At 44.8% G+C, this 22,778-nt stretch overlaps 1 protein-coding gene and 2 long non-coding RNA genes across 4 annotated transcripts in view; 1 reads left to right on the top strand and 2 right to left on the bottom strand.

The window, feature by feature from the left end:
- Window positions 1-5,164: 5,164 nt before the first annotated feature.
- Window positions 5,165-12,535, bottom strand: LOC310743409. The gene is made up of 2 exons (XR_014539003.1): window positions 12,071-12,535; window positions 5,165-6,467 (listed from the first exon to the last, which is right to left on the bottom strand). It is a non-coding gene; the product is annotated as an uncharacterized lncRNA (long non-coding RNA).
- On the bottom strand, window positions 6,735-9,246 carry LOC310743521. The gene is made up of 2 exons (XR_014539058.1): window positions 8,480-9,246; window positions 6,735-8,441 (listed from the first exon to the last, which is right to left on the bottom strand). It is a non-coding gene; the product is annotated as an uncharacterized lncRNA (long non-coding RNA).
- Window positions 11,621-22,778, top strand: part of SP3 (Sp3 transcription factor) — a gene marked incomplete at its 5' end in the record, with an annotated part of 25,063 nt that continues 13,905 nt past the window's right edge. Inside the window, 3 exons of one of the 2 annotated variants that reach the window (XM_083628717.1) lie at window positions 11,621-12,062; window positions 12,562-12,710; window positions 12,953-13,057. In XM_083628717.1, coding sequence (XP_083484843.1) covers window positions 12,056-12,062; window positions 12,562-12,710; window positions 12,953-13,057 — 261 coding nt within the window. Of the gene's footprint in view, window positions 12,063-12,551; window positions 12,711-12,952; window positions 13,058-22,778 lie in introns of those variants that run through there. The other variant, XM_083628716.1, reaches the window with a different exon arrangement.

Genomic DNA, 22,778 nt, shown 5'->3' with positions numbered 1-22,778 from the left:
ACACCTGGAAGACACTGGGTTGGCGAAGGCTGATGTACTGTTGTAGTATAAACACCAACAACTGGGAAACACTGGCCTGTGAGCACTCCAACTGGAGAACAGCCTTTACCAAAGGTGTTTGAAGACGCTTGAACTCAGGACGAAAGGGAAAAACGAGCTAAGAGAAAGGCATGTTTGGCAAACCCTCACCTTGATCAACTCCCACCTGGAAACCAATGTCCCCACTGTGGAAGGACGCGTGGATCCAGAATTGGCCTCCACAGTCACTTATGGTCTCACTGTTAAAACCGTGTTCAAGGAAGACAATCTTACTCGGCTACGAGTGATCGCCAAGGAAGAAGACTGTTTCGTCACCATTCTTCCTGACAGTTTCAGATGGGGGACATTAAATGCTTTTGAAAGCGCCAGTTCTATATTTAGCAATTATGAGTCAAGAATATGTCTGGTGTGTGTGTGTGCGTGCGTGCGCAAGTGTGCAAGGGAAATGTTTCCAACAGCATGCCCCTGGCTTACAAGGCACCTTAGCAAACACAGTTGTGTTCTGCCCCTGAGATGTGCTGCCCTTTTGCTGTGATGGATCAGTTTGAGGACTGCTTGAGATTCTGCACAATGCAAACCCTTCCACATGCCCTCTTCTGTCTCTTGAAGAGGAAGGAAGGAAAAGGTGAGAGAAAGAACTTAGATGGGCGGCTAGCATTGAAACTGCAGGAAGGCAATTTGCGAGCCAAGCGCTACCCCAGAAAGAAAGAGTTACAAATTCCGTGAAGGGGACCTTGAAATTCCTGATTGTTACTTAAAGAGCTGCAAGGCTCAAAAGGATAAACTGCCGGACAGTCTTGAGAAGCCTGATAACTTGTGCCTACTAAATGTGAATAGTAAAGTCTCTTGAGAAACAATACCCCTATTTTACAAGGACAGTTCCAGATTTACAGAAGCCGTCTTGGTTTCTGATGTGATCCTGAAATGCCCTGCTTTTTCTTAGGACGTATAACAACAACAACAACAACAACAACAACAACAACAACAACAACAACAACAACAACAACAAATTATACCCTGCCCATCTGGCTTGGTTTCTCCAGCCACACTGGGAGGCTCCCAACAGAATATTAATAATAATAATTAAAAAGCAACAAAACATCAAACATCAAAAATTTCCCTAAACAGGGCTGCCTTCAGATGTCCTCTAATAGTCAGATAGTTGTTTATTTCCTTGACATCTGATGGGAGGGAATTCCACAGGGCGGGTGCCACTACCGAGAAGGCCCTCTGCCTTCCTCCAATCTTCATCGGAGAAATGTTGGAGGGTATGTTATCCCTTGTTTTCCTTTCCTTACACCTTTCTTTTCAGCAACTAGTGAACACTGCGTAGAGTGCTGTAACATCATTATTTAGAATATACATTTTTTTTCCTTAGCGAGCCAAAAGGTTTCCCTATTTCATGGACCAATATGAGCCGCTACACAAAGCAAATATAGCGAGTCTGTTGAGCGCACCTGGTGACTATACAACTTTTAGACTTCTGAAGGCAGCCCTGTATAGGGATTTTTTTTTAAAATGCTTGATGTTTTTTTCTGCTTTTGCATTTGCTGGAAGCGACCCAGAGTGGCTGGGACAACCCAGGCGGATGGGTGGGGTGTAAATAATAAAATTATTATTCTTATTAGATCCTGTATAAGCTGCTGTAGTGGGCCATCCATAACACCAAGCTGCCTGATCATGATTAAAGAAAACTCTTTAACTCAGAACTTAAAATGAAGTACTTGAAACAGAAATAACATTTGCCCATAGCCATTTGCAAGGCCGAAGTACAGTACTTAGCAAAATACGTGTTCCCTTCTGGATAGAACGCTCTTTATTGATTAATTGCCCTATAAATCAATACTTTATGGTGTGGTGTTAACAACATAATTCAGGGCAGAGATGCCCTGAAAAGTTATAATCCTTTTTTGTTTTTACTTTAAAATATCATTGTTCTCTTAAAAAGAAAATTATCAGTGCTACACCTGTAAAGGCTTTAAGCTACTGTACTTGCTCCTTTAAACTGGGGAAAAGATAGAAATGTACTTGTTTAATTAAATCACTGATGTTGAGATCAAATGCAATCATTTACTGAAGCTGCAACTATAGTATTGGGGAGTAGAATATATACTTTTCCGATTTATTTCAGTTTTTAAAAAAAGGAAAGACAAACAAGGAATGACAATCATAATGTGGCGAAAGAGGGTATTTATTCGCTCATAAAATTGCAAAATGTAACTGCTTGGGAAGGTTGTAGTTTCATTTCACTGCTGTGAGATTTGGCGATTCCTCTTACAGAGCTGATCATTATTATAATCCAACCAGTGAAAGATTAAAACAAAACTTTTTCTTTTTAAAGGCAGTAAATTTGGGGCAAGTTTTATGTGGCACCCCTCCATATTATGCTTTGTTTGTTTTTTGGTGCTGTTGAAGCAGCAGATAAGCACACGAGATGTTTTAGAAACAGAGTTCTTTTTCTATATTTCTTTCCCAAGGTAAGAGTATAATGAGAGCCGAACTTGAAATCAGTCCATTGCATTCATTGGAAATTAGACATCTCTTTGTATCGCCCCGATTTCTAAATTGGTCAGGCCAGAGGAAACAGCAACAGTCCTATTCCGCTTATAGGGGATCTTTTTTTAAAGTTGAAGTTGGTTGTTTTTGAAACTAAGAAATGAAGTTCAAATAACCGATTTCCTCCTTGCCCATTGCGGCATCCTTACAACCCTACACCAATTATAGCTTCTTAGCTCACGTTGACGCCTATTTCAACTCTAGGTTTTCATTGCCTTTCGTCTCCCATAGCATATCGTCGCCCTCCCTGATGAAAAAACGTGAATGTAAAGAAGAGATTGGCAACTGGTAGCCCTCAGATTGGATCCAGTCTTCAAAGCAGCATTGTCCAGCCCCTATCTCTTTTCTCCTTCCTATCTGAGCCGTGAAACAGCTCAAAAGGAGGAAGACATAGATCTGAGTCTGTGAGCAAGAGGAGGACTTCTCGTTTTAACTGGTGCGCTCCAATTATTCTCCCTGTCACCTTCTTTCAGGGAAGTCACGCCAGAAGGAAGACTGGGCTGCAATACTCGTATTTCTCCTTAATTGCTGCGTCCCACCTTCTCATTCCAGATGAAGGGGAGTGGCGGTTTGGTTTGCCAGAAGGCTATTTCAAGTGACGAAATGGCCATCCAAGGAATACTCCATGACAAAGGATCTAGAGCACTCATTTCCGGAGGCCATGTGGCCTCCTTGCGGTCCCCAGGATATTCCAAGAGGGCCACAGGTGACTGCCAGGAGATCCAGGAACAAAGTATAAAAAGGAGCTGGTGGTTAATAGCCGGCAGCCTGCCCAGGATGCTTCACAGAACTTGCCCAAGGTGTTCCTCATAGCATAGATAAGAAGGTGCTGATAGAATCTCAGTAGGTTGGTAAGTTTAAAAGTAAAGGTAAAGCTAAAGGGACCCCTGACTGTTAGGTCCAGTCGTGGCCGACTCTCGGGTTGCGGCGCTCATCTCGCTTTATTGGCCAAGGGAGCTGGCGTACAGCTTCCGGGTCCTGTGGCCAGCATGACTAAGCCGCTTCTGGCGAACCAGAGCAGCACACGGAAACGCCCTTTACCTTCCCGCCGGAGCAGTACCTATTTATCTACTTGCACTTTGACATGCTTCCGAACTGCTAGGTTGGTAGGAGCAGGGACTGAGCAATGGGAGCTCACCCCGTTGCAGGGATTCAAACCGCCGACCTTCTGATCGGCAAGTCCTAGGCTCTGTGGTTTAACCCACAGCGCCACCTGCGTCCCGCAAGTTTAAAAGTAGAGAAGTAAAAAAAGAGGAAAAATTACCTCCCTGGGTAGCAAATAGCACTAATTACAGTCCTGTTATCAGCAGAGATCCGAAGCCCGCTTGCTAAGCCATCGCCATCTTGGAACTGCCCTGCCTCCCTCTAAATGAGGAATTTTGGGCGACCGGTGAAAAATACGCAAATGGGGAGGGGCCACAAAGATTTTTTTTTTAAAAAAAGTCCTGATTGGCTGGCTCTCTGCTTGGTCAATCATAACTGCGTGAGGGGAAGCACCAGGGCCTGGTGCTCCTTTTTGCCATGTGCATTTTCTTGGAGCAGTCCTGGTTTGTTTCCGGTGGGAGAGGGCCATCACTGAGGCTCCCGTTATGACCAGTACATCCCACAATCCAGAGCCCCCAGGTCAGGTAAGTTTGGTGCTGGGGTATGGGTAGGGCTGGGCAAGCCAGAGCTGCTTGTTGCTGCCACCAGTGCTGGGCCCAGTGGCAGCCTGGGCCTGACTGCAAGGCGCAGGGCGCCATCCACCCGTGCTTAGTGGATCAGGGCCTTTGGATGTTGCAGACGAGCAAAGGGCCCATCAGCAGTTTCAGCCTGGCTCTGCAAGGCATGGGGCAAAATTCATCCCAGCGCCTAGCCAAGTCTGGTGCTGCTGACGTGCATCTAGTAAATAGCTGTCTACTCAGAAGCCACACTTTCAGTGGGACTTACTCCCAAGTAAGGGTGTGTGGGGCTATATCTAGGCAGCCAGGGCTCCTCCGGATGACAAGATATTTTTGCAGTAGATCAGTGAGGACCACTTGCTTTTTAAAATTCTCCCATATATACAGAACTCCCTGTGCACCTTTTGGAATGTATCTGTAGATTTCCCCATATGTGTCAAGTAAGTGGGGTCAAGCAAGTGTTGTTTACTTTTTTAATACATGGAAGATGGGTCGCCCTCATGCACTAGGAAAGATGACCCATGGGGTCCCTTCCATGATTCTATGGTTTTCTGCTTCAACGTTTCATTATGTTCCTATCATTTTATGTGATTGTATTTTGTATGAATTACAAAGAAAACATGTGCCATTTACAAACAAAACTTTTAAATAGCTACCTTTCTACCAGTAAGACGGGGGGAGGGGCCATGGGCATAGCCAGGATTTTTGTTAGGGGTGGGGACAGAACCTCAGATTTGTATTGATTTTTACTTATTTGGCTATGCCCATGGGGGGGGGGGACCCACAGGAAGGAAACAAGGTTGGAAGGGGGCCACGATCGGAAAAAGGTTGGGAAACACTGATCTAGGCCATGAACTAATAAGCGGAGGAATGGAAACAGGTAAGCATATTACAGCGAAAACAATGTGTAAGTATAAAAATATAATTTTATTGTGTAGAATGTATCACCAGTAGTATCAATACAAAGTGGTAAGGATCTCCAACATGTGCATTGAAACAGCTTTCAGCTTGTACTTGTTCTGAGCAAAAGGAAAAGGAGTTTTTGAAGGTTGTTTTAGTACCTTAAATGGGTGGAGAGTATATTGGGCCAAGATGACTCACCCCAAAACTTGAGGAAAATTTTGCTAGGTGAAAAATATGTTTTCCTTTGCTATTTCTGATCTCTCAATATAGGGGTATCTGAGTCAACTAATCCGTTTCTGTCAAGATAACAACATTCTTACCAGACCTCTAAAATAGTGTTTTAAACTTGAGCCGGAAATATTTGCTTCCCAGTAATGATGGAAAACACCAGTGATGTCCATGTTATAATCTGTTTGGATCATCACAGTCATTTCAAAAGCCTTTAACAGCAGTATTTCTGAGCTATGTTATATGTATGCATAGGCCCTTGGGTTCTTTTGAATTATTTTGTGCTTCAATGTGCGTTTGTCACATCAACCCAGCTTCAGTAAATGGAATAGCATGCAAACACATGGCAACCCTGTTGAATAACTGTTTATCACTGTCCACTTGTCGCTTGTTTGGAAACACCTCCCTTATTGTGGCTAATTTTGTTCCATGAATAAAGCCTGTAAGAAACCTGAGAGTATTTTAGAAAGCCCTCTAATATTATTGGGTCTTTCAACCAAATGCACCATAATGAATATGCTTGAAAAACATTTGTGGAACCTCTGGAATTGCTGTCATCTGGAGTTAATCACTCGGTGATATATAGACAATACTGCCATGACTTGGGGTTCCTTGCACCTTAAATACACATACATTTTTATTATGAAGGGCATCACATCTGGTTCTTGATACAGAGTCAGTGGTGATGGACTACGACAATTTTGTTGCATCGCTCAGCACACGGCACTACCATTTTGTCTTCTTTTTTGTACAGCTTGCCGCAGCTTCCTTCTAGATGCAAAGGTAGCCTTGCATATTTTGTGAAAATACATTACCTTCCGGACTACTATCCCAATCCACGTTCTCATACAAATTCCGTATTTATACAGTGCGCTCCAGTGCTTGACTCTTCATTCATTTTATTCCACAAGTCTATGTGAAAGGCACTTCTGGTATCCTTATACTCTTCATCAACTAATATACACAGGCCACGCATCAAGTCTTCCCGTCTCCTCTTTCTGGCTGAGCCCCTGGAACTACTTTCAGTACAGGGGTTGGCATTGTTTGGCTGCTGTGGATTTGCATACATTACACATGCCACTGTAAAAAAAAGTAAAAAAGTAAAAAATTACAAATGTTTCAAATAAAATATATTCACAATAACCCATAAAAGCTTTTTTAAAAAAAATATGTTGGGGGGTCTAGCAGTGCCAACTTATGTTTAATGTCAAACAATATGGGTTCCTTTACCACAATTACTTCTACTTAAGGTATCAAAAACACCTTACTGGGCCTTTGATAAGGGAAAATGTGGTAATGTCTGCTATCTTACATTTTCCACCTAGCTAATTTTCCTTTTTTTCCCCGGGGGGGAAGGGCGTTTCAGCCTGGCTGATGAATTTTCCACTCTAAGGACTAGGTTTCAGACCTTTGTCCCATTTAACTGGTGACATGGCTTTACTATTCAGCTTTCAGTGTCACCTAACATACTACCAGACCATTCCTATCTTAAAAAAATCAAATTATTTTGTTATTCTGTCACAATTGACATAAACATACAATCTTTATATAGATTTACAAATACTACCAAAGCAGTTATTTTTATTTCATTTATTAAATCTGTATACCCGCCTTCATCTCAGGACGGTTCGTAACATAAAAATACGAAATACATAATAGAAACAAGAACCTTAAAAACATAAACCAATGAATGCCCCTCCCCTCCCCAAACGCATTTAGAAGGGCATTGAGTATTAATCAGCCAGGTTGAAGAGAAACGTTTTAGCCTGGCACCTAAAGGTGTATAATTAAAGGCACTAGCAGAATTTCCCTGGGGAGAACCTTCTATAAATGGGGAGCTACCAACTTGGATGGCTTTAAAAGAGGATTAGACAAATTCATGGAGGATAAAGCTCTTCATTGGCTAGTAGTCACAATAGCTGTGTTCCACTTCTGAATACTCATTGCCTTCAGTCCTAAGTGGGCAGAGTGCTGCTGTGTTCACGTCCTGCTTGCATGCTTTCCACATGCATCTGGTTTGCCACTGTGAAAACAGGATGCTGGACTAAGCGAGCCATGGGCCTGATGTAGCAGGCTCTTTTCATGTAAACCACAACAAAACTTTACTATAGGGATGGCTGTAAAAATACATATGAAACAGATACCATGAATTGCCAGTGACATCTATCACTGTACTGAAAGCTGCTCTCAAAGCTCAAGTGTTTTAATGGCTCCATATTATTCTATACCACAGCACAGGCTAGGCATAGGGTTCAGTTGGTTAAATAAAAATTGAACTCCGCTTTCATGTCATTGTTGGACCTTTTCTCTGATCTGGAGTTTAATTTGTTCTTTGGTGTTTGTTTGATATCTGCAAATGACTGTGGTTCTCAACATTATACATGTATAGAGTGTGTATCACTATAAGCAACCTTTGAAAACTGTTGCTCCTGTGTTGAAAGAGTATGCATGCACCAGACATGCAGAGTCTCAACCCCATTTGAAAAGCCCTACTCATCAAATCCTGAAAATGTATTCAAAACACAAGTTTGACAGCTTCATCTATGTGGTGTGTAACACAGTACCATTGCACAGTAGCGTAGACAGATTTGCAGTCAGACAGGCACTATACTAAAAACTTTAACAGGATAGATCAAAGGCAATTAAAATAAAAAAGCCATTTTCCATTTAATCAGATTTTTTTTTGTGTGTGTGTGTATATATTTGAATATGTCTCTTTGTACGTATTATGTTTTCTGGGCGACACATAATATAATATAATAATATATAATATAATGTTTCTTAAGGAAATCAGCCCTGAGTGCTCACTGGAAAGACAGATCCTGAAGCTGAGGCTCCAATATTTTGGCCACCTCATGAGAAGATAAGACTTCCTGGAAAAGACCCTGATGTTGTGAAAGATTGAGGGCACAAGGAGAAGGGGACGAGATGGTTGGACAGTGTTCTCGAAGTTACTAACATGAGTTTGACCAAACTGTGGGAGGCAGCGGAAGACAGGAGTGCCTGGCGTGCTCTGGTCCATGAGGTCACGAAGAGTCGGACATGACTAAACAACTAAACAACACCACCACCACCACCACACACACACACACACACACACACACACACAGAGTGGACCCTCGAGTTACATACTGCTCTGGATATGTAACTTTCGGGTTGCGAACGTGGCAAAACCGGAAGTGTATACTTCTGGGTTTCACTGCGCGCGCATGCGCAGAAGCGCTCTATCATGCCGCGTGTGTGCGCAGAAGCGGCGCCTCCAGTTACAGACTTTTCAGATTAAGTACGGACCCCCGGAACAAATTTAATTCGTATCCAGAGGGTCCACTGTGTGTGTGTGTGTGTGTGTGCGCGCATATATATATTGTGTCCCTAGAAAACATAATACAAAGAGACACATTGAAATCTACTCTCGCTCTTCACTAAAACTGAATCCATGACCTTTTATCAAACTTGAAGAAGTTCTATCTAAAAGAACAAACTGGGGCAAACATGACACTGTTTGCTTACAGTTATTTATATATTCCAGGGACAATATTTTTCTTGGCAGTTTCAAAGATTGTAGAAACATCCATTAACCGTTACTGTTTGTGAACATGCTATCCGAAGGACCATCTTCTCCCACACAACCTTTCCCACATATTAAGAACTATCAATGGAAGCCCTCTTCCGTCTCCTGAAAATACATCTGGCTGGGATAAGAGAAAAGGCCTTTCTCGCTACTGCGGCCTGAACTGATCCCTCCCAAGGCCGGCCTTGCTTCTTCCCTAATGGCAGTTCGCCGTATTACCAAGACAACCCTTTTTAGGAAAGATTTTCAGTGTTTTGAATTGGTTGCAAGCTTTTGATTTCTGTATTCCCTTTCACTGATGAACTGGGGTTCAGTGAACAGTGCCCAACAGCTACTTTCACATTAGCTGCCCCAAATGTCTCATAAATCAGTATTAATTTTCATGTTTACATTATTATTAAGTCAGGATCATGGGTTAATGCAATATGTTCAGGGGTACAAAAAAACCTCACATTATTCATTTACATGGTTTGCTGTTGGCTTGAGGCAGAAAGTGTCTAGGCCACAGAGCACTGCAGCCAATGAGTTGCTAGGAGCACTAAGGGGCGGGGGGGAGTCTGAGCTGATAGGCAAGGTGGAGGTAGTTGTGGTGATGGTGCTGTCAAGCCAGATCTCCCTCTTCTGCTGCAAGCCTCCTTTCAGCTTTCTTGCGCCCACAACCAAAATAAGGGGGAAACTCGCTTGTGCTTTAAAATGAAAATATGCAATATTTTAAATATGGATGAATTCATGACTATTCCCTTGCCTTAACTGAAAGTAATCCAAAACTGAAACAGAAAAATTATTTTGCTTTGATCAGTTTTATAGCTGCACACCATCTGATAACATGAACACCATCCATTCTTGGCCAGCCACAAATAGACATAGAAAAGGAGGAAGTCTCATGTATATTGGTCTATTGTACCTACACTTAGAACATAATGACCAAATCCTGGCAATTTCTACATCTGATGAACAGACTGTATTTCATAACATATAGAATCCAACTTATTCCCATCACGTGCTGTGTCAGTTATTATGCTCACTAAATGCTTGTCACTAAGATGTCAAAAAGTCCTGAACTAACCACAGATTGTATGCTGAAGTCCCCCACCCCATAGTAAAATAGCTGCTGGAATCCTGTGAGTACACTTACTAGAACGTAAGCACCACTTAACAATATCAGTTAATTCTTAGCAAACATGGACAGTATCAGAACGCATGTCTTCAAGAGTTCAACACTGCCTTCAAGCCAACCTCAAACTCCACAAGGGATCTATGCAAAAATATATAAAACAATCCCTATGCTATTTATAATTAAAGTGCATTTTGGTGTGACACCTTTCAGTAACAAAAATCCAATACACATCTAAAAAAAACCATCCATGTAATTTTGACAAATTTATACAGATCCTAATTCAAGAAATGCTTGAGGATTAGCGCCCGATCCATTAGAATTAAATCAATGGATATTTCGCCATTGATCTCAGTGGGAGATGGAATTGCTTTCTTCAGGAACAATTCAGAACCATTATAATCACAGTTGCAGGTAGGTAGCTGTGTTGGTCTGCTGTAGTCAAAATAAAAACAAAGGTATCTAAAGAAGTGTGCATGCACACAAAAGCTCATACCAATAACAAACTTAGTTGGTCTCTAAGGTGCTACTGGTAGGAATTTCACTATAATCACGGCAGTTTTGCCACTGAGAAATGTGGATTTACTGCTTTTGTGCTTTAAGCAGTATTTTTTTTAATGTTGCTCTATGAACTCACAGTAAGCAATGTAAAAGCTGATTATTTAAAAGCACCTAGAAATTAGAGATGCTCAACTGTTTATAATTTTAAAACTCAAATGTTTTACTAAGCTCATTCGCCAAGACGAAGCCCCATTCATATTCAAAACTCTCTTAACCAGAGACTAAATACTGGAAATCAATGTCCTTTTAGCTCGTGGGAACTAAGGCCTGCAATATTTTTAAAAAAGAAACCCGCTTCTGGAAAAAAGTTAACAGATGAAATTAACACGTAGGCACAAGGCCCGGGTCTGGCACTTCAGGGCCTTCAAAACATTCGCAAGCGAGGCCTGATTGGCCCGCAGCGCGCCGACATTTTAACTGGAGAATTTTTTTAATTTTGGGGGGGGGAGGGGATGGTTTTGTTTTCGGTCCATAAGCGCAGCCTCCAACTTTCCCTCCTCCTCCTCCTCCCTAGAGCCGCTGTCACAAAACGCTGAGTGGCAGCCGGAACGAGGGAGAATTCAAACCCTGCCGAGTCTCCCACGGAAATCGAGCAGGGCCCGAGGAGAGAACCGCTCTGAGGGGAGCAGGCCTCAAGCGCTTTATAAAGCTTTCTCATGAGGGAAAAGGCCAACAGCCCTGACGCGGCTGCCTCAGGGCCTCTCTCCCTTCCAACCGTCGGTTTAGGCGGCCGCCGCGGCCTGGCTCTCCCCCCCCCCCCACCTCAGCCCGAGCCCACCCGAGCAAGGCCTCGCTCATTGTCTCTCACACAAACCCTGGCAAACAGGAAGCCACCTCGGCAAGGGAGGGGGAGGAGGGGAGCGGGGGCCGCTCCCGCAAGCGGGCTGAGCGACAGGAGGCGAGGGCCAGTGAGAGCGCGGGCCGCGCGGCGCCGCAGCCAATGAGCTGCCTGGAACGCCGCGAGAGCAAAGTGGAGGGGGGGAGGCGGGAGTTCCGGGCCAGCTCTCAGGGCGGGCGGGCGCGCGCGCGCAAGGCGGCGGTAGTAGTGGTGGTGCTGGCGGTGTCGGCCGGGCCCCCTCTTCCCTTTTGCTCCAAGCTCCACCTTTCGGCTTCCTCGCACCGTCAATCAAAACAAGTGGGGGGGGGACCCCGGAGTGGGAGCCAGGCCGCCGCCTCCTCCTCCTCCACCACCACCACCAGCAGAACCACCTCCGCCGCCGCCGCCGCCGCTTCAACCCCGCGCGCACAATAAGCATGTCCCCGGCGGTGGCGACAGCAGCAGCGGCGGCTGCCTAGCCGTAGCAGCGGCAGCGGCCGCCAGCGGGGCCTGCGCGCCAGAGACCAGCGGGGTTCAAGCCAGCGCTTTTCCTTCCTTCCTCCCTTCCCTCCTCGCCTGCCAAGTCGCTCGCTCGTCCTCCCGCCATGACCGGTACGTACGGGGCCTTGTTGTTGGGGAGCCGCCGCCGCCGCCAACTCGGTTGCTGCTGGTCCGCCGCCGCGCGTGTCTGCCTGCGAGTGTGGCTGGAGCGGCACTGGCTGAGCAGGAGGAGCAGAGCCAGGGGGAGGAGGGAGAAAAGAGGGGCAGGGGCAGCAGGGACGGCGGCAGCGGCGCGGAGGGAGGGAGGGAGGAGGAGGAGGAGGAGGAGGGAACAGAGGGAGGGGAGCGGAGGGAAAGCAGGGCGGACTCGCCTTGCGCGGGAGGGAGCGAGCCAGCGAGCGAGCAAGCGCCGGGGTGATGGGGAAGGGAGGGGGCGAGCGCGCCCGCCAGTGACTCTCCTCCCCTCCCCCCTCCGACCGATTCTCTCCGCCTCCCCCCCCACCGCCCAACTTCTCCTTCCAACCCCCCCGCACCACCAAACAACCCGGCCTATCTTTTTTTTTCTACCCCCCCTTCTCCAACTACTCCCCCCCCCCCGTTATGCGCGCAGCTCCGGAGAAGCCCGTGAAACAAGAGGAAATGGCTGCCTTGGACGTGGACAGCAGCGGCGGCGGCCCCCACGGCGAATATCTGCAGCACGGGAACGGCGGCTCTGCAGCGGCTTCGGCCGACGCCTCGGACGAGTCGGGCACCCCGCAGGTGAGAGGCGGGAGGGCGGGTGAAGCAGCAGGCTTCGGGCCCGGAGCCCTTCTTTCCCCCCTCCTCCCCACCCCCCCCCCCGGCGGTGACACGTCGCGAGCGCGGGGTTTCGGTGGCTGCGGCGGCGCCGCTGCTGCTGCTGCTGCGCGGGCGGAGGGAAGGGGACCGACGGAGACGCGCCCCGCGCTAACCCACCTCTCCCGCCGCCTGTCTCCCGCTCCCCCCCCCTCACCCCACCCCAGGACACCCAGCCGTCGCCGCTGGCGCTCTTGGCGGCTACCTGCAGCAAGATCGGGCCGCCGTCGCCGGAGGACGACGACGACGACGCTTCTCCGCCTGCCGGAGCGGTAAGTGCCCGCCCCGCCGCGCTCGCACGGCCTGCCGGAGAAGGGGGGGGGAGAGAGAGAGAGGCAGAGACGCCGCAGACCGCCCGCCCGCCCGGGGGGAGGGACGCGGAGAGACACCGCAGAGCACTGCCCGCCCGCCCGGGGGAGGGACGATCGCAAGGCCGACCTGCCGGGGAGAGCGGGTCCCCGAGCTCCCCTGCCTCTCCGGGAGGAGCCGGGCGGGCGGGCGGGCTCCCTGGGGTGGGTGGGGGGAGAGAGGAGGAGGAGGAGGAGGCGGCACCGGGACATCCCCTCGAGCCTCTGAATGCCGCGGCGCCTCTCGTTGCATCTTCAAACGGGGCTTGACGGGGCGGCGGCGCAGGTTTGGGGAGGTGGGGGGGGGAAGGCAGGCAGAGAGGCGGGAAGCTTTGGTTTCTCCCGCTCACCCCTCCTCCTCCCCACCCCAAGGCAAAGGGAGGTCTATCTGGGCTTTCCACCCCCCCACCCCACCTTTCAGAAAAGTGAACCATCATCCACCCCACCCCCCTTCCTGCTCCTGAATGTCAGCTGTCACCCCGGAACCCCGCAGCAGCACAAAATGTAGGCTGGGTTGAAGGAGAGGAGGAAACGAGAAGACACTTTAAGGGCAAAATGGCTGGTTGGAGGGAAGGGGGGGAAAGGAGAAAAGAATAGGCAGCCTGTACTCCCTAGCGGAAGCGAGCTATTTTGAACGCTGTTTCTGGGCGCAGTTAACAGTGCACTGCAGATCAGTTTTGTGTGTGTGTGTGTGAGAAAAAGGGAAGTTTTGACACTCAAACCACCACCACTCTGCTTTCTTTCCTTGTGTGTTATCTGCCCGGTAAATATCCTGACTAGTTTTTAGAGGAGCCTGGTAGGAATAGGATGTGACGGAAAACAACATGTCAGTGCTTTGCTGTTAAAAAGGAGCAGGTTTGAAGTGTGTTGGGGGGGGGTTAATTGAAATGCAAGTTTTAAGCGGTGGGATGATTTGGCATTTTACGTTAACCTTTCAGATTTGATTCCATGGGTTTGCCAGAAATGGATACTCTCTTTAATTTTCGAACGCGTCTGTACGTGGGTGATATAGGGAACTGTATGTTCAATGCCGAATGAAAATCTTCATCTTTTCTGTGGCTTCCTGGTTGTTCTCTGGATAGTGTTTATGGTGTGAATAGGAGATGAGTATTGCGGTGGAGAGGAATGGAGGGATTAGGTAGCTATATGTGGATAGCATGAGAGAAGCTTCATTAGATTCAGTGACTGTTTGAATTCAGTCCTTTGCATACATGTGCATAAGCCCCTTTGAATTCGGCAGGACTATTGAGTAAACACTCGCAGTCATACACTGTTCCAGTGTCATCTTAGATAACTTGAACCAGGTTATTTGGCATCTGATGGTCCCTTCTTAATTTTAATGTATGCTTCTGTGGCCCCTTTGAGTGCTTATGAGCCCTGTCAATTTCCGTGGCATTTAAAAGCCATGTGAGTGGATTAAGGAATGTAGCCTCACACAGCAGAACGAAAAGTATTTATTATCTTCATTGCACACCAGGAAGCTAAGATGTAGTTGAAGCTAATCACTTGTCCACAGCCTCAGTGAGTTAGTGTCAGAGCCTGGAATAGAGCCAAATTTTAACTTGCTCATCTGTGTCCTTCCAAATGTGTGACGCAAAGGAAAAATAATGCAGCAATGTAGTCTCTGGTTCTCAGAGAGCCTGAAGCAAGGTTTTCACATTGGTGAGATTCTCCATCCTACAATAAATTTATTAAAACAGGATCTAAAATGGCACTCAGGTAACGTTAAAACACTTATTTTGATAATGGTTTAGCCTTATAAATGGGATGAGCTTTTAAAAGGTAATTGGGAATTGGCTACAGGAAATGTGGGCAGGCAAGAAGCAGGCATGTGAGACAGAGACAGAAAAAAAGGAGAGTGGAAAAGAGCGCAAATGAAAAAGACCTTTCCACAAAATGTTATGGTTCCCTGCAAATATTTATATGTTTGGATAAATGGTTTAAATCAGTGGTGGGCGTCCTTTTTATGTTGAGTGCCACATTCTCTTGGTGGCAATTGGTTTGGTACCTTTTATTGACTGTATGTTGTGGCCAAAGCCAAAAATGGGTAAGGAATACCTCTTTTTACTCAATAGGTCCTCTCTGAATGGTAGTTTGGCACCAATAGGAGCTTTTTTCTTAGCCTAATTTCCATCTGGGGGTAGGCAGGGCCAAAGAGGAGAGGCCTCAGATCCAGACTAGAATTATGGTTCCCACCCCTTTTTCTAACCATTTCCCTCAGTGTGCCATTCTCCAACTATAGCTAATCCAGGATGTAACTGATCACACGTGGCGTTCTCTTGTGCTTTTCATAATACTAGTAATTCTGAGACCTCTGATGGTATTTCTACATATCAAATATATAAATAATGGCAGTAGATGAAAATAGTTGGAGAAGGGAAGCATTGGCATGAATTTTCCTGAAAGGAATCTTCTAGAGTAGATACTTCCTTAATGGTATTTAATGGAATGTTCCTTAACGAAATGAATCATTGCAAGTGAAAGTGCTAACTAAATAGCAACAAAACGATCTCATCTTTGTGTCTCGTCTCTGGTATCAATGAATTCTCCTGTGGGAATGGGAAGGGAAACTGCAAACACATTCCTACACACTCAGATAAGAAAGCAAGCCGCCTGCCACAAATCTCTCATCCACAATGAGATGTCACTAAAAGTAATTGTCAGCATTGATAATAATTGGAAAAAGGAACTGGGTTCCCCCCAAGCCTTTTAAGTTTAAGATTTAAATTACGCATGTCCAACTTCTTATCAAACTTTCCAATGCAGCGAGGATCAAGTCACAATATTTGCATTCCCAAATTCAGTTTACTTTAGACCTCACCCTAGTAACTTGCAAAGTTGATTTCTGGATTAGACTACTATAGTCTAGCCACACTTCAGATATTTAACAGGAAGTTAAATTATGAGAATTGTCTTCTGGAATTTAGAATTTTGCCACAGATATAATGCTAATATTTCCTTCCCTGACTTACTGAGCCATTTAATTAGGACTAATTTTGTAGAGTGTGCTTTACACTAAAGTCTAGTTCAGGTATCGCAGCAGCTCGGCCATTGTGAACAGGATTTGAAATGGTGCTCCCTCCTCATGTGATCACTTCTGATTCCTAGTTCACACATCACAATAGTTGAAAACAAGTTATGATTTAATGTGAAAGGGAAATGTGTTGGTGCCTGCTACTCAAAAGTTCCCATGGTATTTCTTTCCTGGTGCTGAATATGCACCACAGACAAAACAAGCCAAGTCTGATTCGTTGCATCATCTGAAATTTCTTTTATGGTTTGTTTTCCCAGAACCAAGGACAAACCTTGTTTGTTTCTAGTGGTTTAGATGACATGTCAGCCTAAGACTGGCTTATCTCTGGCATGGCATCAGGAATGAGAGAGTATTGATATTAACTGCACTTTGTTTTAAGTGGTGGTTTAATGTGGCATGTGAACAAGGCCAGTTGCTGTATCTGAATTGGTCAAACAATAGCAAATTGGAAATTTGTTCTGAATATAGCAAGCCCAAATTAGCGCCCCATTCTAAACATTATCTCCACGTAGGTCTCTCTGCCAGTTCTGCAAAAGAGTACAACCTTTTTGAACCTCCAGGATCTCTACTGATTCCCCTGGGATTGCATCACTACCATCCTTCCGAATACTGAACTTTGTGGCCCTGCGTCTAAATATTTGGCAGCAATTCACACGCATAGTGCGGGTATCCGCATGCTTAGGGGTTTCCTTGGCTATTCACAACAATACAAGGTTGTAAATAACCCCCCCAAAACATGGTTAGCCAGGCTGAGGGTGGTAACTGGGAGAGCAGGAGCTATCTGAGTCTGGAACAACATATAGCATCTCAGAAGTGGGTAGGGATAACGGCTGGGGAGTATGTGCCCTATGTCGTAAACGTTCCTTCTGTGCTACATGGAGACATAGCATTGGGTAAAGAAGAAATGAGTCTTTCTCCAGAAACCAACTCACCTCCCGTGTTAAGAGGCTGGGGCTGACAGCCATCCTTGTTCCTGAGTAGTACATAACACAGCAAGAGGAGCTTTCAGAATGTGCGTAAATAACAGAACTGATCACCAAACAGCACTCTTAGGTGTTCCTGACTGTAGTTCTACTTTTTTTTTTTAATGGTGAACTTAGTGGTCCCATTCCTATCAGATTGGCAGTGAAATGGCAACATCCACAAACAGTGTTCTGGCTTGTGCATATTTACAGGACTTTCCAGATGTGCTGAACCAAATGATTTTGTACATTTAAAGGAGGGATGGAAACAAAACAGCCAGATAACCAGGGCTAAAATTGTGTTGTGGGTGTCAACTGAATTGGGGTGGGGGTGATAGGAAGGAGGGGACAGAACTGGCCTGTTTGAGCCACTAACTTATAATAGTGTAACAACAACAACAAATATATATATATATATATATATATATATATATATATATGTCCAGTAGCACCTTAGAGACCAACTAAGTTTCTTCTTGGTATCTGAAGAATAGTGCATGCACATGAAAGCTTATACCGAGAACAAACTTAGTTGGTCTCTAAGGTGCTATTGGACAATTTTTTAATTTTTTAAAAATATATTTCGACTGCGTCAGACCAACAGGCTGCCTACCTGAATCTAGAACAAATAAATAATAATAAATGTATAGGCCGTGCATCTGACTGGGATACCCAAGCCACTCTTGGCAGCTTTCAACAAATTAAAACACAGTGAGACATCAAACATTAAAAAAACTTTAACTGGAGGAGGCAGTTGGAGACAGGGAACATGTTCCTCATGGCATGTATTTGCCATGCAGCATAGTTTCCCGCTCACCTAACCCTGAGCTTCAGCAGTCAGTGCAGTAGAAAAATTGCATTGTACTGTGGTGGTAAACTGCAGGGCTAGATGAAAGCTGAAAGGGGATTTCCAAATTCATCATCTCAGCCTCAGCTTATTCCTTCTAAGAGCAAACCGGGTGCCCCAGGGCACCAAGTAGGGTACAGAAGAAGGATCCATAAAGAGACAAGGTAAGAGTTTCTACATGCTCTGGGGGGACTTCCCAAAAGAAAAAAGGTTAGTATGAGGGGAAAGGAATTGCGGTCAGGAAAGGCTTGCTGTGAGGTGTGAATCTTGCAGCTTCACTTCCCCCGTCTCCTAGGATGCAATAAGCTAAAAGGATTCTCTTGTGTTGGGGTGGGTGGGTTAACTAAGACAAGGGGAAAAACAATTTCTTGGTCATAATTATCAATGTTCTAAGCTGCTTGAGGCTCTGCGGCTTGAAGTATCTGGAATGAGGGAGAAAAAAGCTCATGTGGCGAAGGGAGGGCACTTTTTGCTCATGTTTCAAGACTTGATGAACATTGTGCCTCCTGCTCACTTGGTCCTGAGCGTCAGTAATAATGCTGTATGAGGTTTTGCACGAGAGTATTCCTGCTGCCCTGGAGCCTAGCTGTCTTGTGCTATTGTACAATCGGGAGCAGGGGATTTCACAATAATTGATTCTCGAAATGCCTTGCAGGATCCCAAATTGTAGAAGATTTAATACGGATCTTATATTGATACAGAACTGCTTCACTGTGTAATAAATGCCAGCTTTTACATAGGTGCATAGCCTTTCTTGAAACCCGCGATAAGTTTTTTGCTGTAATTGCGTAGGCTGCCCTCCTGTTTGTTTGAATAGATAATGTTCCACTGAAAATGTAAGCAAAAGCTTGAGCGATGGTAGCAATAATAACATCACCAAAGTTTTAGAAATCAATATTATGTTTCTGAAACTGAATAATCTTCAGAAGTAGGACTTGTTGATGTTAGGGGGAAAGACAATATTTTTATGAACTGGAAATACTATAAGTGTACTGTGTAGCATTTGTATACCATAGCTATAAGAGAAACTAATGTGTTTATATAAATAGCTCCCTGTGCTTGTGATTTGAAGAACACTTAACCGGGAAGTTAAGTTCTGTTTAACTTGGTGGGATTTACTTCTAATTAAATATATTCAGTATTGAGGTTAAATCTAATGATGTTTACAGCGCACTGTAATAATGCAATACTTTGTACACATCCCAATTATATAGTGGCAATATGTAGGCATTTTAATTACGTATTGTCATAAGGAGCTGTAGGTAACTTGAATCTGACTGCTGGTATCTCTGGTAGACTTAAGAATCAGAAATCTGAGTACAGGCAACAACCTATTTACACGTGATCATGCGCGTACAGCACTGAACCCAGAATTGACCTGAAAATATCACTAAAATGTCCCTAAAGGAGTGGAAAGGAACACTTTATGCAGGCCCTGCTGACACATGCTGGAGTCCGGAACGTAACCCCTGTGCAAAATGAGGGTTGCTTGTAGTGTAAACATAACCCCAAGTAGGTACTTTTTAAATGTAGTGACTCCTTTTCATCTCATGTAAGACCAATGTTGAATTAATCCTTGAAAAATAATGGGTGGGGGGAATCTTGAGTTTTTAAATATTCTTAATACAGCTGAAACGCTTGAATTTGGTTTGAAAATAGTTATTCATGCCTTGGTGGTTAGTCTGAAATAGATAAAAGTTGTTTAACACCGTAGAAACAATTTATTTAGAAGCTGTTTAAACTATAAAATATCTGGAAATAAGTTTTCAAAACTTAATTTCCAAAAAGAATGGCTTCTCACTTTTCTTTTTGAAGTTATTTTTTCTTATCGCTCCACCACTTAAAAAGATGCACAAACAAAGTCCAGTTGCACTCCAAATTAACTGAGCTTAACATAAATTACTTTTACTGGCCTGGTTCAGATGTTTGCCTGAACATGCTGTGGTGACTCCCAGGTTCACACACGCCTCTGTCTTCCTTCACATGAGAAGAGGAGAAGAATGAAAGCTTTCAGATTCACCTCAGATTCCGATCTTTGAGGACTAGTTAGTTGAAAGAAAACCAGGATGTCAAGGCGTGGATTCATCCTAGTTTGTTTAACTGTAGTTGGAACGAAGGACAATTCCTTGTGTTCAGAAGTGGCAGCAAAATGCTTTGCTGTAGATACCTGTCCCTGACTGACGGGTTCTTTTCCGTTATTTATACTTTGACTTTTGGAAAACAATTCATTAGAACATTGAGATTGGTAAGAGCAAGCATAGGCAAACTTGGCCCTCCAGATGTTTTGAGACCACAATTCCCATCATTCCTGACCACTGGTCCTGTTAGCTAGGGATGATGGGAGTTGTAGTCCAAAAACATCTGGAGGGCCTAGTTTGCCTATGCCTGGGTAAGAGGCATGCAGCCAAATCCTTCGTGATAGGAAGTCCTTGGGACTTGTATCTCACCTGTGTGAGAACTGATTCCTTGTTTATTCATCTGCTGAAAAATATTGAGACGTTTCAGACTTTTAAGATACAGTGGGTTGGTAGCCATATCCGATGTTTGATGTAGCATTAAAGACACTTGAGAAGATCCAAGGAGTCTTGGAAGATGTGTGACTAGCTGGAGTGTTCTGAAATCACAGCACTCCACAGCTTTGCTTTTTTCTGCTTAGCTATGATGAAACCATTGCGTTATGGCTGCTGCTCAGCGCAAGGAAGTGCCATTCTGTTCCTTGGAGCACAGGGTGTCCCTGGGATGTTTGAAATCTTGCAAGGAGCACGAGAGAGCGAGAGCAGATTCCCTGTTCAAGCACATGTCCTTTTCTTGACTTTTGTTGTTGGTGCATGAAGTATAAAAAAAGGACAACCTAATAATGTGCAGGAAGGGGCCCTTATAAAGGAGAGGCCCGCCTTCTGACTGGGGGCTGAGAAAGAGAAGCATACTGAATTTAAAGAAATAAATATGTGGCAGATGGCTAAGACCAGAAATGGTTTGTTATTATTTCCAGTCTTGTCCATTGCCAATCCTTTTCGGAAAATGATCTGAAATGGATCGTTTGTAATGTGAACTTTAATAGTTCATTACAGTGGAGACTTGGGCCTTTGAAAATTTAGCGTCGTCTGTTTTCTACGACATCCTTTTAAACAATTCTATCTCACCTACTTCTCCAGTAAAAACAGAATGAAACCTAACCTCCCTTCCTTATTCACTGAAATTAATATTAACAATGTGCAAACTAATTTAAGGAATCTTAACAGCACAAAAATAACTGAGCCATCAAAAAGTTCACAATTAACCAGAGGCCTTTAAAAAATGTCAGGTCTTCATTCTCCTTTTGGAGCAGTGCCACAATAGGGCCTGATGGACCTCACTCTGCAAGGGTTTAGGGTAGGTGCCGCAACCGAAAAAAACACCCTGTCCTTCGAAGCACTTCAGTGGTTGAGCTGCAGCTGCTGCTGCTTCTGAATCTGTTCTTGGAGTACTTAGCATTCTAATGAATACAGCAGCTATTTATTAGGATGCTGTAGCAATGTAACTAAGCTTTAGATCTATTGTGCTAAACTTGTTTGTTTTTTCCTTCGCTATTACTTTGCCTAAGCTTTTTTTGATTTTACAAACAGTTTGATTGTATTATCTCAAACCTCCTTAACTTTTAAAGCGTGCATTGGGAAGACAAGAAAAGCGGCTAAGATGATTTAAGACATCTGATCAGCTAGGATCCAAGTCAGGACAACATTCCACAATGCCGCGGGGATACTTGGAAAAGTGTTATGTTGTAGTCTCACTACTGCTGTTTAAGTAGAGAAGGTTAAGTATCTTTCAAGCCGAAATGATAGCACGTGGTAAATGCTTTCTGTCTGTCACGAATTAATTTAGTACTCTTTTTCCATAATCTCCAAAATGAATTAGTACCACCTTCTAGTGCTGATCAGCACATGTTCTCCATGAAACATTGGGCAGAGCAATCCTGGTGAGTGGTGTGGTTGGGTGTCTGACAGAAAAACTGCCACTTCCTAAGCCTTGCTGGGCTTGGGCCAGCCAGGGCACAGAAGGCGCCGCATTTTGCTTTCTAAAAATAGAACTACATTTCATCCAGAAATGTATATAGTAAATTGTAAACGTATACAGTCGTACCTCGGAAGTCGAACGCCTTGGCTCCCGAATGCCGCAAACCTGGAAGTGAGTGTTCCGGTTTGCGAACTTTCTTTGGAACCTGAATGTCCAACGCGGGTTCTGATTGGCTGCAGGAGCTTCCTTGGTTTCCGAACATTTGGAAGTCGAACGGATTCCATTCGACTTCCAAGGTCCGACTGTATAGTAAATGGTATATAGGTTTTCTTCTCTAATCAACCTCTTGGAAATGGGCAGGCCTGTGAATCTATAGTGTCCCTGACATGAATCTTCCCCAGCTCCCTAACTGCAGTCACAGTACAGTTGGCAGAGGAACAATGGCAGCTGAGCTTTCTGCCACTGCGACAAGGAGGCCCTCGTGGAGAGGGAAGTCCATGGGATGCAACGGCCCCTCAACCACTCTGCCACAGCGGATAGAATTGCTCCCGTAAAGCATCTAGGAATTAGCAGGCGTTAGCAATGTGAAAATAAGGTTATATATCAAAATTTCAACACTTATTGTTTCTTATTCGAGTATATTTGGGTCAATTATATCTATATTAGTTCTTTTTTGTGTAGCCCTTGACTCTAAAGGCTGTGTAGAGGGGTATCCAGCTCAGTTCAAAGAGGTGGGGCTGGAGGACAGAAAAGGGGAAATATTGTATACATGCAAAATATGCTTTTGACCATGAGAACTGAATTCTCTCT

Source organism: Podarcis filfolensis (assembly GCF_964270895.1).
Source record: "Podarcis filfolensis genome assembly, chromosome: 1".
In the NCBI taxonomy this organism is placed as follows: domain Eukaryota; kingdom Metazoa; phylum Chordata; class Lepidosauria; order Squamata; family Lacertidae; genus Podarcis; species Podarcis filfolensis.
This window is presented reverse-complemented; position numbering and strand designations above follow the sequence as displayed.